Source organism: Dryobates pubescens, chromosome Z (genome assembly GCF_014839835.1).
Source record: "Dryobates pubescens isolate bDryPub1 chromosome Z, bDryPub1.pri, whole genome shotgun sequence".
Taxonomy (NCBI): Eukaryota; Metazoa; Chordata; class Aves; order Piciformes; family Picidae; genus Dryobates; species Dryobates pubescens.
In genome coordinates, this window is record NC_071657.1 from 20,691,309 (window position 1) to 20,706,422 (window position 15,114).

The 15,114-nt window shown below is 40.3% G+C and overlaps 1 protein-coding gene across 1 annotated transcript in view; it reads right to left on the reverse strand.

Moving 5' to 3' along the window:
* Positions 1–436: 436 nt before the first annotated feature.
* Positions 437–15,114, reverse strand: part of FER (FER tyrosine kinase) — a 137,446-nt gene continuing 122,768 nt past the window's right edge. Inside the window, exons 16-18 of the mRNA XM_054178126.1 lie at positions 8,443–8,597; positions 6,569–6,691; positions 437–895 (exon numbers count right to left, since the gene is read on the reverse strand). Of these exons, the coding sequence (XP_054034101.1) occupies positions 753–895; positions 6,569–6,691; positions 8,443–8,597 (421 nt within the window). The 3' untranslated portion in view covers positions 437–752. The remainder of the gene's footprint in view (positions 896–6,568; positions 6,692–8,442; positions 8,598–15,114) is intronic.

Below are 15,114 nucleotides of genomic sequence, written 5' to 3' on the forward strand. Positions count from 1 at the left end.
AGTATTTCCAAACATGTAGTCAAGATTTCAAATTGTTTTTTCTGTTTGTTTCTTAAATAAGAAGAGACATATTGCTGAATTTTGATGGTTTTTTAAAGAAAGGTATGGCTTAAGTAAATCACATAACATGTATGAAATATTTACTACAGCATGGTAAGAAATGCACAAGTTTTCTGCAGAAGAAAATCCTGGATTTCACTGTTCAGGAAGCACATTTGCATCCAGAATCTGAATCATCTTCATCCTTAAAAACAAAGTATCACTCAAAAAAGAATTTTAAAAATACAAAGTTTCTAGGTGAAACACTTGTCAAAACTGTCTTCAGTTTTAAGGCCAACATGTATGACAGTCACCATATTAGAGTGCTGCTGGTATTGACATACAGGACAGGGATAACGGAGTGAGAATGGAAATTAAAGTAGAAAACCTCTGAAAAAAATGTCACTAGCAGCTACTTGCTGTAAAACAGAAGCCACAGGCCTTTAAATCTATAGTATGTGCTCGTCTATTTCCAGGTAACCTAAATGACAATATTATTGTGACTGGATATCTAGCATTTTGCAGTATATATCTTTAATGGAGGTGTAGACATCATCTGAGATGGTACACATGTATACAAAAAACCAGTTAATTTCAAATAATCCTAGAAGAGTATTGCAAATAAGGTTGTATAAATGCATAGTGTTTCAGGGAGAAAAATTACTTCACTGGGAAATAAAGTCCCACACATGGAGTTTGGCACTTGTTTATCACTATGTTACTTTCTTTTTGATTGAAGATAGCTCTTTCTGAATCTCACTGAATTTTGGGCGGTTTTCTGGTTTGTAGTCCCAGCACCTCTGCATTATTTTATATATTTCTTCTGGACATTTTTGTGGTGCTGACATTCGGTAGCCTGATACACACACACACACAAAAAGAAAAATATTTAGCATTGAAAATTAAGACATAATGACAAATCTAAAAGGAAATGATCCAAGTCCAAGATCATCCTATCAAAAAAAATCTTCAAGGTAATATGAGGAAAGTCTTCAATGTATAACCTATAAAGGACAGACAATTATTAAACTTATCAAGGACTGGGTAGCATTTGCATTTAAGTTTGGCATGGTAAATTGTCAGTATGCTTCTTATACCTAAGGACTGAAACTTGCATAGATTTCCTTTATCTTAGGAAATAAGCACCCTTTGGGTAGCTAACTCTAGGTTTTAAACGTGTTTCCTTCCCCCTCCCCACTGCCCCCACTGTGCAACTCAGTAATAAACATTACGATGAGACTAAATTTCTTTGCTCTGTTTCAAAAAAAGATCAACTTTTATTCTCATGCCTCTCCTTACTTTTTGTCTCTTTAGAGAGTTCTGTTCACACTTGCACTTCATGCTTTTATTTTTCCTCCCTCTGATTTTCTTTATCCCATCATCTTAACTCTCTTATTCTTCTGGTTTCTTAGACCGGCAGTGGCCTTCCACACCTTTCTGCTGGAGTCAGCTGAAGGGGGTTCTCTGATTTGGTGTGAGCAGGATGAACGATCAGTTAAATAAATTAGCAGCAAATCGTTCAGAAGCCACATAAAAGTGACTGTTTCTGTACACCATCCATAACCTGGACCATGTACTCACACCAGTGAGGACAAACCCCCAACAAGTAGGAAGCTGGGCAAAAATGCCAGGACTGAATGGAAAACCTCACAAAAATATGTAATGTGGGAGGAATACAGAAATATTATCTGGCTTGGATGTCACACAAAACAAGAAGGGTTTCTTTAAGTATGTAGGTGACAAAAAGATGATTAAGAAAAACTTGGGCCTACTTTTGAATGAGGTAGGGCCTGGTGACACTGGACATAGAAAGGTCTGTGGTACCAAATGCTTTCTTAGTCTCAGTTTTACTTAGCCAGACTAGCTTTTATGAATCCCAGGCCCCATAGACCAGGAAGAAAGTGTGGAGCAAGGAAGGTGTACTGTTGGTAGAAGAGAATATTTAAGAAAAACATATTTACACAAGTCCACTGGCCCTGGTGGGATGCAGCCATGAATGCTGAGTGAACTGGCTAATGTCATTGCATGGCCACTCTCAACTATCTTTCATCCTTCAGGGTGATTAGCACAAGTGCCTTAAGACTGGAGTAAAGCAAATGTCACTCCTGTCTTCAAGAAGGACCCAAGGCTGGTCAGCCTCACCTTAAACCTTGGGAAGGTGATCAACAGCTAATCCTGGAAACAATTTCCAGGCACAAGAAGGACAAGGAAGTAATTGTCCTGGATTTGGCTAGATTGAGTTGGTTTTCTTCACAAGAGATTGGGAGGGGCCACACCCAGCACAACCTGCTGAACCAGCCAATGCAGCATTCAATACCAATGCCTACCCTGCTGTAAGTGGGGGGACTGGCACAGGTGTAAGGATATCACATCCTAGATTACTCATTGTTGCATATTATGTTCTTTACTATTTTGTAATTCCTGTTGTTCCTTCATTCTTTGTACTATTAAACTCTCCTTATATCAACCTGTGGGATTTTGCATTTTGCTCCTAATTTCTCCTTCCCGTTCTACTGGGAGTGGGGAAAAGTTGTGTGAGCAGCCGTGTAGTGCTCAGCTGCAGCTGAACTTAAGACCATGATATCGGGGGTAGTCAACAAGGGGGAGTCATGCTTGACCAACATGATCACCTTACAATGAAATGGCTGGCTTGGCAGATGTGGAGACTTCAGTAAAGCTTTCAAGATTGTCTCCTGTAAGATCCTCATTAAGAAGCTGTTGAAATATGGGCTGGATGAGCAGACAGTGAGATGGATTGAAAACTGGCTGAAAGGCTGGTCCCAGATGGAGCTGATCAGAGGTACAAAGTCCACCTGGAGGCCAGTAACTACTAGTGTACCCCAGGGGTCACCAGCAGGTCAAATCCTATTGAAACCTTCGTTGTTGCAGCCACTATTCTGAGGGCAGCTGCTGGATGTGTGCAGACCAATTAGCTGACCAATTCCTTAATATGTTCTACAGAGCAGAAAAATGTGTGCCAAGAACAACATCCTCACGTTGGCAGCCTTTGATTGGAACATGCTGCAGAAGCTACCTTCTTGACATGCTGGCACCTCTTACTGGGAAAAGCTTATAAATGTGGTTGGGTTTTACTGGTTATGGGATTGATAACAAAGAGTATAAAAAAAACAGCCACTCTGAGCAATAGGCATTTTGTTTAGGGCTTCTCAAGGATTTTGGGTCAGGGATCTGGGATTAGCGACTTAGGTAGGAACAGTTTCAGTTAGGGTTGCTAGGGAACTCCTGTTAGCTACTTTGTCTGGCAAGTGCTTCAGTGTGGGGATGCTGCAAGGCTCAGGACGTCTGTTAGCTGCTTTGTCTGTTAAAGGCTTTGGGACTTTTTCTGTAAGTGGGACTCTGAGACTCTGTAATGCTAAGGATTCTACAACACAGCAATAAAGGACTTTGGGGATGCTCTGCATTTCTGGAATCTCGTTGCTATATGGCAACAGGGTTTGTGCCTTCATTTGTCACCTAGTGGTGGGCCAAAGTGGGAGGAAAAACAACACTTCATTAGTGACCTGGATGATGGGGCAGTGTGACCGTTTCAGGCTGTGCCTTTAAGAAAGGGACAGCGCTGGGACACTCTGGCTGAATGTTTTGGTATCAGAATGAAAACATTCAGATATTCTAAACGAATGTCATTGGTAGATTGGTAGAATGCAACTTTAAGTTTTTGTGCAGTGGGAATTTTTCTGAGTTCCTGCCTGTTCTGCTGTTCCAGCCTGTTCTGCCTTTCCAGCCTGTCTGCTTCTCAGAAAACTAGCTGGAGATGACCCTGAGATAAGCAAAACTAATGCCTGCATGTGCTTTTGAAGCCTAATAACATCTCTTTTCCTTACTAACTGCCTTTCTTTCTCTCTCTAACCCCTTTTTGGGAAAGAAGGGAGGTAGGGGGGGAGAGAGGGGGTTACAGGGAGGGAAACCCTCCTCTTCTTGAGGAGGGAATTTTGTTGTGTTATTTTGCTTTGCTGTATATTTCTGTATATATATTGTAAATACTGTATATACTGTGTTATATATAACCTGCATTCCATATATGCTTGTAAATATAGCTTTGCTTCTCTGACTGAGTTTAGCTGTGGTTTCTTTCTCTGTGGGGGAGGGAGAGCTAGGCCCTCTCTCAATCCACCACAGGCAGAGTCCAGGCTCAGCAAGTTTGCAGATGATGCCAAACTGGGAGGAGGGGTTGATAAATCAGAGGGTTGTGATGCCATCCAGATGTACCTGGAGAGGCTGGAGAAAGGCACTCAAAGGAACTTCATGTAGTTCAACAAAGGGAAGTGCAAAGTCCTGCACCTCCAGGTGGCATACTAGGGGTGACCCACTTGGAAAGCAGCTTGGCAGAAAACAGCGGTGGGAATCCTGGTAGACTGTAAGTGTTGAACGCCCACCAGCAATGAGTCTTGGTGGTAAACACTGCTAATGGTATCCTGGGCTACACTAAAAGAAGTGTTGCCAGCAGGTCAAAGCAGATCTGTTTCCTATGGTCAGCACTGAAGAAGCTACACTTGGAGTATTATGCTCAGTACTGGTCTACAGAGTACAAGAGATTTGGACATGCTAGACAGAATCCCATGAAGAGCCATAAAAATGGTGAAGGAGTGGAGCAGGCTCACACGAGGAAAAGCTGAGAGAGCTGAGAATGTTCAGCTTTGAGAAGGCTCAGGAGGATCACTAGAAACACTAGAAGGGAGGGCACAGAGAAGACAGAGCTGGAGTCTTGTCAGTGCTTCCTATTAGTAGGACCAGAAGCCATAGGCACACACTGAAACACAGGATGCTCCTCCTGAACATCAAGATTGTTTCACTGTGAGGGTGACCAAGCATTTGCACAGACTGACCAGAAAGGTGGTAGAGTCTCCATGTATGCTTATTGACATACAAAGGCCATGGGGGAATGGTTCTGGGTACCTGGCTCTGTATGGGCAGAGGGGGTGAGCCACAAGACATCCAGAAGCCTTCACAGAACTTGACCATTCTGTGACTGTGATTCTATGAACTCCTTACCATATGTAGTTCCCCAAGCAAATGATAGGCTGTAGAAAGTAAAGTGAATTGGCACATAGGACTCTACAGCAAAATGCACCTCCATGATTTGAGACTTATTGCACAGGTCTCTGTATCTCTCTAAAGCAGAGCATAAACAACACTGGTGTCATATAAGAAGTAAATTTGAGAAATAGTTTGTTATATTGCATGCATCTGATCTAGATGAGGTATGCATGTAGTTTCAAAGGAGAACAAATGGACCTTTAGGTATTTTTAGGTACCTAATATTTTTAGGTATTAAAATACCTAAAATACCTAAAAATCCCTTCCTTCACAAAATTTCCCCTAGACAGAAGTTCTTCAGAACAGTGACAACAGCAACTACCTTTTCTCCCTAAAGTGAAGTGATTCTTTGTAGTTATTTAGAACCGAAATTATCTTGACTTAAAGTAAGCATTCAAGTGATTAAATTCACTGAAGGCTCTTACTGTTTGCGTAACTGAGATAGGCAAGATAGGAAGAAAATGTGGAGAGTCTCAGCTAACTATCCTAACAGAAGAGGTATTATATATTGAAAATCAAGAAAACAGTCTAATTGTATAAATTAAAATTCCATTGAATAAAAATGAAAAAAGAATTGCTGATGGTATAGATAGCTGAATAAGTATAGATAGCTGAAAAGGCACAAATATACTTCGAAATCTTTGCATTTTATCAATATAAAGGTATTATTATTTTCAGCAGATTAAAACAGAATCTGTACTTAGTAAGACTTGTTTTTACAAAAGCTCCTCTGATCTGGAAAATACTGAATTTTTATATTTGGCCTTTTAAGGAGAAACTTTGATGGTTTTCTACAGCACTTATAACAACAGTCTCAATCTGTATAAATCAGTAAACTAATTGTTTGGGTTTTGTAAAAACATTTAGCAGTTTTACCAGGTTAAAACCCGTTAAAAAATGACACAGTAGTACCATACAGAGGAAGAAAAGTTCTGAAATGCCACTTAAGATGATTAATATAAATCAAAGTCCTGAAATCCTGCTCACAGTTATTTGGTACTTTAAATAAAATATTTCTAATTACTTGTCAATGAGTCTTTCAGTGATAAACTAATTTACTATTCTCTAGCATAATTGATTTTTTTTTCTGCAATGCTTTGATAAAAACTGTAGAATGATACAGATATTTTTTTCTTCTGTACATTTAAAGTATTTATATTTTCATTTGCATAATCTTAAATAATGTAGGTCAGGCCTCTGCTTTGCACAGCAGTGAATCCCTTCCTCTCCATCTCACCAGAAGTTAGCATGCCTTCTGCCTTAAGTGACTCATCAGAATATTCCTTTTTTCCCAATGAGCCTATTTATCACACTAGTCCTCCCAGAAAACTAGATTTAGCAATTAAAAATCTTGTTATACATTTGCTAAAGTTGCTGGATAACTCATATGTTACATCTTTGCTAGTTTATACTGTTTGTACTACATTCTTCTGGATCTATATATTTCTTTCATTCCCTAAGAATAGATAAATACCTTTCTCAACTTGTTCTCTTGCTTGTTGGTTGGTCATTCCAGGGTATGGACACACCCCTAAACTGAAGGTCTCCCATAAGAGGATTCCAAAGCTCCATACATCACTCTCAAATGTGTACCTTCCTAAGAAAAGAAGAGAAAGCCCTCAGCTTAATGGACAGAGAAATTAATGTTTCAGACAATTATGGCCCCAAAATTTCTGTAAAACTATAAACTGGCAAGCTTTAAACAGAACAAAATAGTAGCTACTAATAATATACTTTGCAGACATAATCTCCTATGTTTAAATAATAAACAAATTATTACTTTAAAGTTCTACAATTTGACAGCACTTACCATGTCAGTTATTTTTAATGAAATTTAAGAATTCATTTCCTCCTCAATGTACAGAAATATATTATTTTCTTTTAATATAAAAGGACAGAAAAAATGTTAGTATCTCCCCCTTTTGTTCAAATAACTTTCAATTCAAAAGATTCTTTAAATAAAATTATCTTTCCCAGTTTTGTAATATAGCATGGCAATGAGTATTCTGAGAGAAGCCACCACCAATATAGTTTGTAACTTCAAAGAGGTCATAATTTTCATGCTCCGAGAAACTCTTTTCCGAAAATGAAAGCATAGTTGCTCCCACGTGTTCAGTTTGGACCCCAAAGAACTGATGAATCCAATCAGTTAAAGACAAAAATCAGGCGTGCTGGTTCCATCTGTCTTCAACCATGCTTCAGAGATAGCAAAAGAGATAACTGACGTATAACTGACTTCCAAATATTTTTGTGGAACAAAAGCTTTATATTATGGAAGAAGGAGAGATGTTGGGGTAGATATTTCTGTTGTCCATGATGGATTCACATTAAGAAGGATAAATTCACATCAGAAAGTTAAGGTTTCTAGCCCTTTGCAGCAAGGTATGTGAAAAAGTTACCATAAAAATACTTTTTCAACATTACTTTCAACATTTCTCATTACTATTTTCCTTGTTCTGAACTATTACATTGTATTGATGTGTCTTTATCCTTTAAAATATACACATCCTTGTGAATCATAGAATTACTTCAACTGTACCTTTAAGATAATTGAGTCAAACCATTATCTAGCTCTGCGAAGCCTGGTGTTAAACCATGTCCCTTGGCACCACATCTACGTAGCTTTTTAACACCTCCAGGGAGGAGGATTCAACCACTCCCTTGGGAAACCTATTTCAGTGTTTGATAATCCTTTAAGTGAAGATGTTTCTTCTAATACAGAATCTAAACATGCCCTGGTTAAACTAGAGGTCATTTCCTCTTGATCTATTATTTCTTACTAAGGAGAAGAATGTATTTGTCCATCTCTGATCATTAAACAAACCAAATTAAGCAACTTCTGACTAGAAAAAAGAAGAAAATATATGTAAATTGCAGCAACAGTTGGTGATATGACCACTGTTCTGTCACCATAAAGTTCACTTGCAGCTGCACTACTTTAGATTGTGTGTCTCATAGCTGGCAATTACGGGCATTCACTATCTTTATAGTAAGATTAGTTTTCTTGTCTCTGTATCAAGGCTCCTGAGTTTGGCATCCAGTAATTTAACACTTTTCAGACAATTTATTAGGCAGTCTGGTTAGAATGAGTTCAGTAACTGAAACCATAATAGCAATTTTGATGTTACTGCATTATTATCTTTGAAAGCGAAACAATATTTTACACAAAAATTAAGACTGAAATACTAAAAATTGTGGATTTGGACTGGCCACTACAAATATGCATTTATACTCAATACCACTTGCAGTGTGGTCTAAGATGCTCCTGCTATCTATCTGTCTATCTATCTATCTGTCTATCTATCTATCTATCTATTTTATTGCAAGAAGATAGAGGTTCATCCTTACCGTAGTTGAGAGCTTCTGGAGCAGTCCACTTGATAGGAATCTGCTTTAGGCCAGATGATGAGTATACTCCATCATCCTCTTGACGGGACATTCCAAAGTCACTTATTTTCAGAATGTTGCTTTCACTTACCAAGCAATTTCTTGCAGCCAAGTCTCTAAGTTAGAACAAGAAATAAACCCCCATATTTTTTCACATTTGAAAGTACTTGAAGCCATTTAAAATAACTAAGCCAAGATGATGTCACATCTCAAAAAACATATTTCAGAAAGAGTATAAACACTGCATAGCAGCTGCGGAAAACAGTAATGAGAGCAGAAAACCAAGAAGTGTAAGAAATAATCCTGTGAGCACCAAGGCTGGTGAAGAGGGAGGGAGAAGGTGCTGGAGGTATTACAGGTGCTTCAGATGCCATAGAGGAGATTGCCCTTCAGCCCTGGAAAGGACCTGCACCAAAGCAGTTTGCAGAAAACTGTATCCCCTGGGAAGGACTCATGTTGTAGTAGAGGAATACAGAAAGAGGAGCTGATATGGACTAATCACAACACCCATTCTCCATTCCCCTGCACTTCTTGTGGGGGAGGAGATGGAGGAGTTGGGAATGAGGGAGTGATGGAGAGCTTTGGAAAAAAGCATGAGTGAAAATGATTTCAGGTTTTGTTTTTATTTCTACCATTCAACTCTATTTTAATTGGCTGCAAATTAAATTAATGTTTTCAGAGTTGAGTCTGTTTTGCTGTGATGGTAATTGGTATAAGTGACCTCCCTGTCTTTACCTTGACCCATGAACTTTTCTGTCTTTTTTTTACCCTTGTCCTGTTAAGGATGGGGAGTGAGACAGCAACTAGGAGGGCAGTCAGCCGAGGCTGACCCAATAATGAGTAAGAAGCTCAGAAGCCTTAGTTTCACTTCCTCCAACGCAAATGTATTTTAAAAGATAAGGCAACAGCATTTAGCAGTACCTGATGAAAGACCTAATACATCATCTCTACATCATACATTTGAAATAATAATACATGCTAATAATACATTTTTAACGTACTCTATGTATATCACATTTCATTGTTTCAGAATGTATCAAAATACTGCATAGTAAAATACATATTATTACTCCAATCTTAAGTGACATAACTAAATCTACAGTATTTGGAACATCATGGGGGAAATATTTCTAAACTTAATGTACAATGTTTGCTTTCAATTTAAATAGTTAATATGTTCATAAATGGCTTGTCATACGTGAACATTCCAGAACAACTACATTGGCTAGAATTTTTTGGATTGGAGCTGTAGCATATTATGAAGTGAATACCCAGAGCATTTAATGCACATTCTTCATTAGTTTTGAAGAATCATTTTCATGTATGCAAACCAGATTATTCTTGGAAGAACCTAACCCTGCACTCTGCCCACAATATGCACCATTTTTGTTTCTACAGCTAAATATAGAAAGCAAGCAAACAGCTTCAAATGCTATGCATGGTGTGAATACTCATGATGAAGGACTGAACTATATCTAGTCTAAATGAAAAGTCTTGAGCCATATATAAAGATATTTAAGTGTGTATATCTACAACTAACTTGATCAGCTGATACATACTGCTGTTGCACTACATTATTTGAGGTGTACACAGAGCCTGCGCATAAATACTATAACCTGATTTAAGAATTTTAGTATCTTCAACTCACTACTTTTTTGCTTTAAGAACATTTATGGAGCTTGAACTTGATGCCACAGTGATGTGAATGCACTTACGAATAGAACAGAATAGAATAGAATAGAATAGAATAGAATAGAATAGAATAGAATAGAATAGAATAGAATGAGTTGAAAATGACCTCTAGAGGTCGTCTAGTCCAAATCCCCGATGTGAGCAGGGCCTTCCCCAACTAGATCAGATTGCTCAGAGCTCCATCAAGCCTGATCTTGAATGTCTCCAGAAATGGGGCCTCCACCACCTCCCTGGGCAACCTGTTCCAGTGTTCCACCACAGGCTGGTGGAGGGTGCATTATGCCCAGAATTTTGCCCAAAATATGCCCAAACATGTCCCCATGTGTTTTGCTCAAACCCCCCTTCCCCCTCCCTTTTGGAGTGGGTACTCAGCCTAGAGCTGAAGACAAAGGGGCCAGGAGTCAATGGGCCTGGGTAAACTGACCAACATGCCTTGTTAGGGTAAACAAAATCATGCATCCACCTTGTGAGATGCTTGTGTGATGTTAGTGCTTCTTCTACATATGGAAGAATTCTAGCCGTATGCTCTGCCATAGGTTAATGGATGTGTTTACCAAGTTTTAGTATTGGGCAAGTTCAAGACGTGGGCAAATTACAAATACTAGCCAAGTTGTAAACAACTTTGCTCTTGCTTCTTGGCTCTCTTGCATGTGCTTTCATGCACATGTTCTGCCTTTGGTTTGTAGTCTTGAAAGAAGCCTTGCTACCCAGGAAGAGGCCTTGTGTCTGCTTGTAACCTCGAAAGAAGCTATGCCTCAGTTTACCCAGAATCAGCGAAGAGCCCTTTGCATAAGCTGCACCAAAACGATAGCCAGCTTAGTGTCAGACTGGTCCTGTGCACAAGGGCAGATACCCAGGAAGAAGCCCCAGGGAGAACCAGGACCTTGCCTGAGTTGCAGGAGAATCTATACCCTCACCCACCAGGGAGAACTTGCTTGAATCCCTTTTGGGAGTTCTAAGAGTGCCTGCTGTAGGCACAAAGCTGCAGCCCTGTAAGCCCAAGCCACTCTGTGTGCCCACCTGCCCTCACAACAGAACCTTGCTGCAGTTTTCCTATGCCTATAGGAAACTGCCATGCTGAACCATGTGAGCTGCTAATCCTGGAAAGGAGCCATCCACTGCTCCACAACCCTGAGAAAACCCTATGAAAAGCAGCTGCTGATAATAGGCAACACTTACTAATTTTGAGCTGAGCCAGGGGAAAAGCCACTCTGCATCTCCCCCCCAGGCTCTCCAGCTGCTCCTGGAGGGGAACTGCTCCCCTACAGTACTCTGCAAACTTCACAGCACCTCCAGCACTGAGGGACCACCCCAGAGCCAGCCACAGCACCCAAGCAGCTCCCCAGGCCTCAGCAGATACAAGCAATCAGCTTAGCTACAAAGCTACAAAGCCTTCACCAGTGAAACTGTATAATTTCCATTGTTCAAATATTTAACACCAGTTTTGGTTTTGTTTATGTTGTGAAGGCACCCTATGTCCAGAATTATGTCCCAGACATTGCCAAAACTTGTCCTACCATGTTTCAGTCACAGCCCCTCTTCCCCCTCCTTTCTGGAGTGAGTGCTTAGCCCAGAGCTGAGGAAACAAAAGCCCCAGGCATCAGCCAGCCATGGTAAACCACCTCACCTACCCTGGTAGGGTAAACTAGACCATGCATCCACCTTATGGGATGCTTATGCTGTGCTTGTGCTCCTTCCAAGTATGGGCATAATTCTAACCACACAATTGGCTGTAGGCTGAAAGGTCTAATCAAGGTTGACCATAGGTCCAATTCAAGGCTTGAGTAATGTATAAATATTCCCTAAATTGTAAACAAGTCACTCTTTGCTACCAAGCTCTTTGCTTAAGCTCTATTGCTCTTGCTATTGCTTCTATTAAGCTCCACCACATGCACATAAACTGCTGGCCTCTGCAGTCTGGGGAGAAGCCAGCAACCTCAGAAGTGCCACCATGCCTCAGTTTACCTGGAAACTCAAAGAGAGTCATTTGCTTCACTTCAACACAGCTTAGTGTCCTATCTCCAAATCCCACTGGTAAGCCTTCCGAGTCAGGGGAGGACTGGCCTGAACCTTTCAACCAGTCCTGACTGCATCTGCTACAGTCACGAGCCACAGACCTGCGAGCCAGAGCCTTTGTGTCCCAGCTTGCAAGGCAGGAATTGTGTTTATCTGCATCTTGTGTAGCCTTGCATTTGTGGGAGAAGGAAACTCCCTGCCCATACTACTCCTCAGCCCTCTAAGTCAAACCAGTCTAGGGTGATTCAGTGCCCTGTGAGCATCCCATATAGCTTTGGAAAGGACTGCCCCATAACCTTAAAACCAGAAAAGCAGTCACCAAGAGGAACTCAGCAGCTCTCAGACAACCCAGAGCAAGCCAGGGAAAAGCCACACTGCTCCGGTTGGTGCCATCCCCACCACACTACCTAGCAGCTCCAGGAGGGAACTGCCACCCCAAGGGAGCCACCTAAGCCCATGCAGGGAATCTGCCTGATCTGCAAAAATCTACGTCTCACTGTGCCCCCTTAGCCATGGGAGAAGGCTTGCCTCCGCATCCAGGGGGCCTGCTCCATCAGCCGCAGCCCTGCCAGGCCCTGACGAGTCCCTTAGCCTTGGCGGCCAGCGTAGCTGTAGCTTAGCAACTAGCTTAGCTACAAGTGACATTGTATCTTGTCAGTGTTCACATGTTTAGCATCAGCTATAGCTCTGTTTAAGTCTCCACACTCAGCCTGTGTGGAACTGTAACCTATGCCTTACAAGCAGAGCCCCCCCTCAGCAGTGCCTGGAGTCATAATTCGTGGTCAGAATTGATTTAAGTCTCTAAAAGGTTCCTTTAAATTGTACATGCCTGACCCACTGCTTCTCATATCCATCTAGCAGCTGCAAGTGCCTTGTCGAGTCACCATCTGGTGTACAAGTGGCACCCACAGTTCTTAATTTCATAACTATTTTGTAATTTTCTAATTGGGTTCAAAATTGTTACTGTACCAGTTTATGGGGCATTTTCCACAACCGTGCACTAGAATCTGCACATATATATTGATAAATGGTTACTAATAATTTTTACTATTAATGAAAATTATTTTCCAAATTTTAGATTTTCATAACTCATAAATTAATGACCTCTTAATTACAGTATTAAATCCTCACACTTTAGCCCATATTGTATTGTAACCTGTGGATCATAAAGCAGCAGCCCTGGTAACATTTGGAGCCATAATCTGTGAGTAAAAATTGGTTTAAGTCTCTTTGCAATGGTTCTTTAGTTGTGTGCCCTGACTTCTTGCTACTGCTTTCAGCAGCAAGGTGTCATCAAGTCTCCCCCTAGAGGGCAAGCAACAAACTGCACTGTAGTTCTCTTTCTGGTTGAGTAACTTCTGTATTTTTTCCATTTTTGTTCAATATTGTTAAACTGTTTCCTTTTATGGAAATTACACCCAGGACAATACATTTGTATCTGTATATATACTGTAAACAAGTTATTAATAATTTGAATATAATTATTTTGTATTTCATATTTAATAGCTATAAAACACCCTCATAGTAAAGAACTTTTTCCTAATGTCCAATCTAAATCTACACTGCTCCTGTTTGAAACCATTGTCCCTTGTCCTATTGCTACACACCTTTTGTAAACAGTTCCTATTCAGCTTACTTGTAGGCCCCCTTCAGACACTGAAAGGCCACTATAAAGCCTACCCCAAGTTTTCTTTTCCTCAGGCTGAACAACCCAAGATGTCTGGAGTTGTCTTCGTAGGAGAGGTGCTCTAATCCTCTGACCATTTTTGTGGCCCTCCTCTGGACTCCCTCCAACACATTCATGTTTTTCTTGTGGTGAGGACCCCAGAGCTGGACACTGCTCCAAGTGAGGTTTCACCAGAGCAGAGTAAAGGGGAAGAATCATCTCCTTTGACCTGCTGGCCACGCTTACTTTTATGCAGCCCATGATGGAGTTTCCTTTCTGTGCTGCAAGTGCTCACTGTTGGCTCATGCTCAGCTTGCTGTCCACCACTACTTCCAAGTCCTTTTCCACGGGGCTGCTTGCTATCACATCATCCCCCCAGCCTGTATTGATAATGAGGCTTGTCCCAACCCATGTGCAGGACTTTGCACTAAGCCTTCTCAGGAAGTTCACTTCAGCACACTTCTCCAGCTTGCCCAGGTCAGTTATTGAAGTTGGAGAAGATGAGCCACTTAGAAATAGTCTGAAGTCATAGTCTCCAGATGCAAATATACACAAATGTAAAAAGCAGGTCAGTAAAATTTTAAGAAATAGTGAGTGCCAAGCTATTAACAATGAGACAGAAAAGGATGCATTACGATAAAACTTAACTTGCTAACAAAACTACCAATAGCAAAGTAACTGTAGTAGTACTGGTCATCAACCTCACAGTATTACCTGCTTTCCAATGAAACTCTCACATTTTTTAACCATAATACTACATATTACTTTTAATACATAATTTGTGTTTAAAAAGTCTTTTGAGCAGTTAATAAGTCATATGAGCAAATTTGCTTTTTCCTTTCTCATGAGTGAGGCACTTTCTTATTTAGAAAATACTTCAGATGTGAACTTTTCTTCCACTATTTCCTTTAGACTTTTTAAAGGACTTCTGGAATCTCATAGGCACTTAGCTTGCTTTTCACAGTTCTTGTGAGGAGTTGGCTTTGGAGTACACAGAAAACAACTTTTAGCAGGTTCTGTGATTTTTAAAAGTCACGCTAAATCCCACCAAAAAAAAAAATCTATGCCTTTGCTCTTGCCAGCACAATTTAATTCTGAGTGTTCCACTTCAGATCCTGCAGTTACATCCACTGTAGATATATTATTCAATGTTTTTTCCCGCCTTGTTCTCTCATGTGTAACTTCTTTACAATGTCTTTTTAACTAACACCTATTATTTTAGTTAATCAGATTTAAAAATGTCCTGAAAGTTCATATAT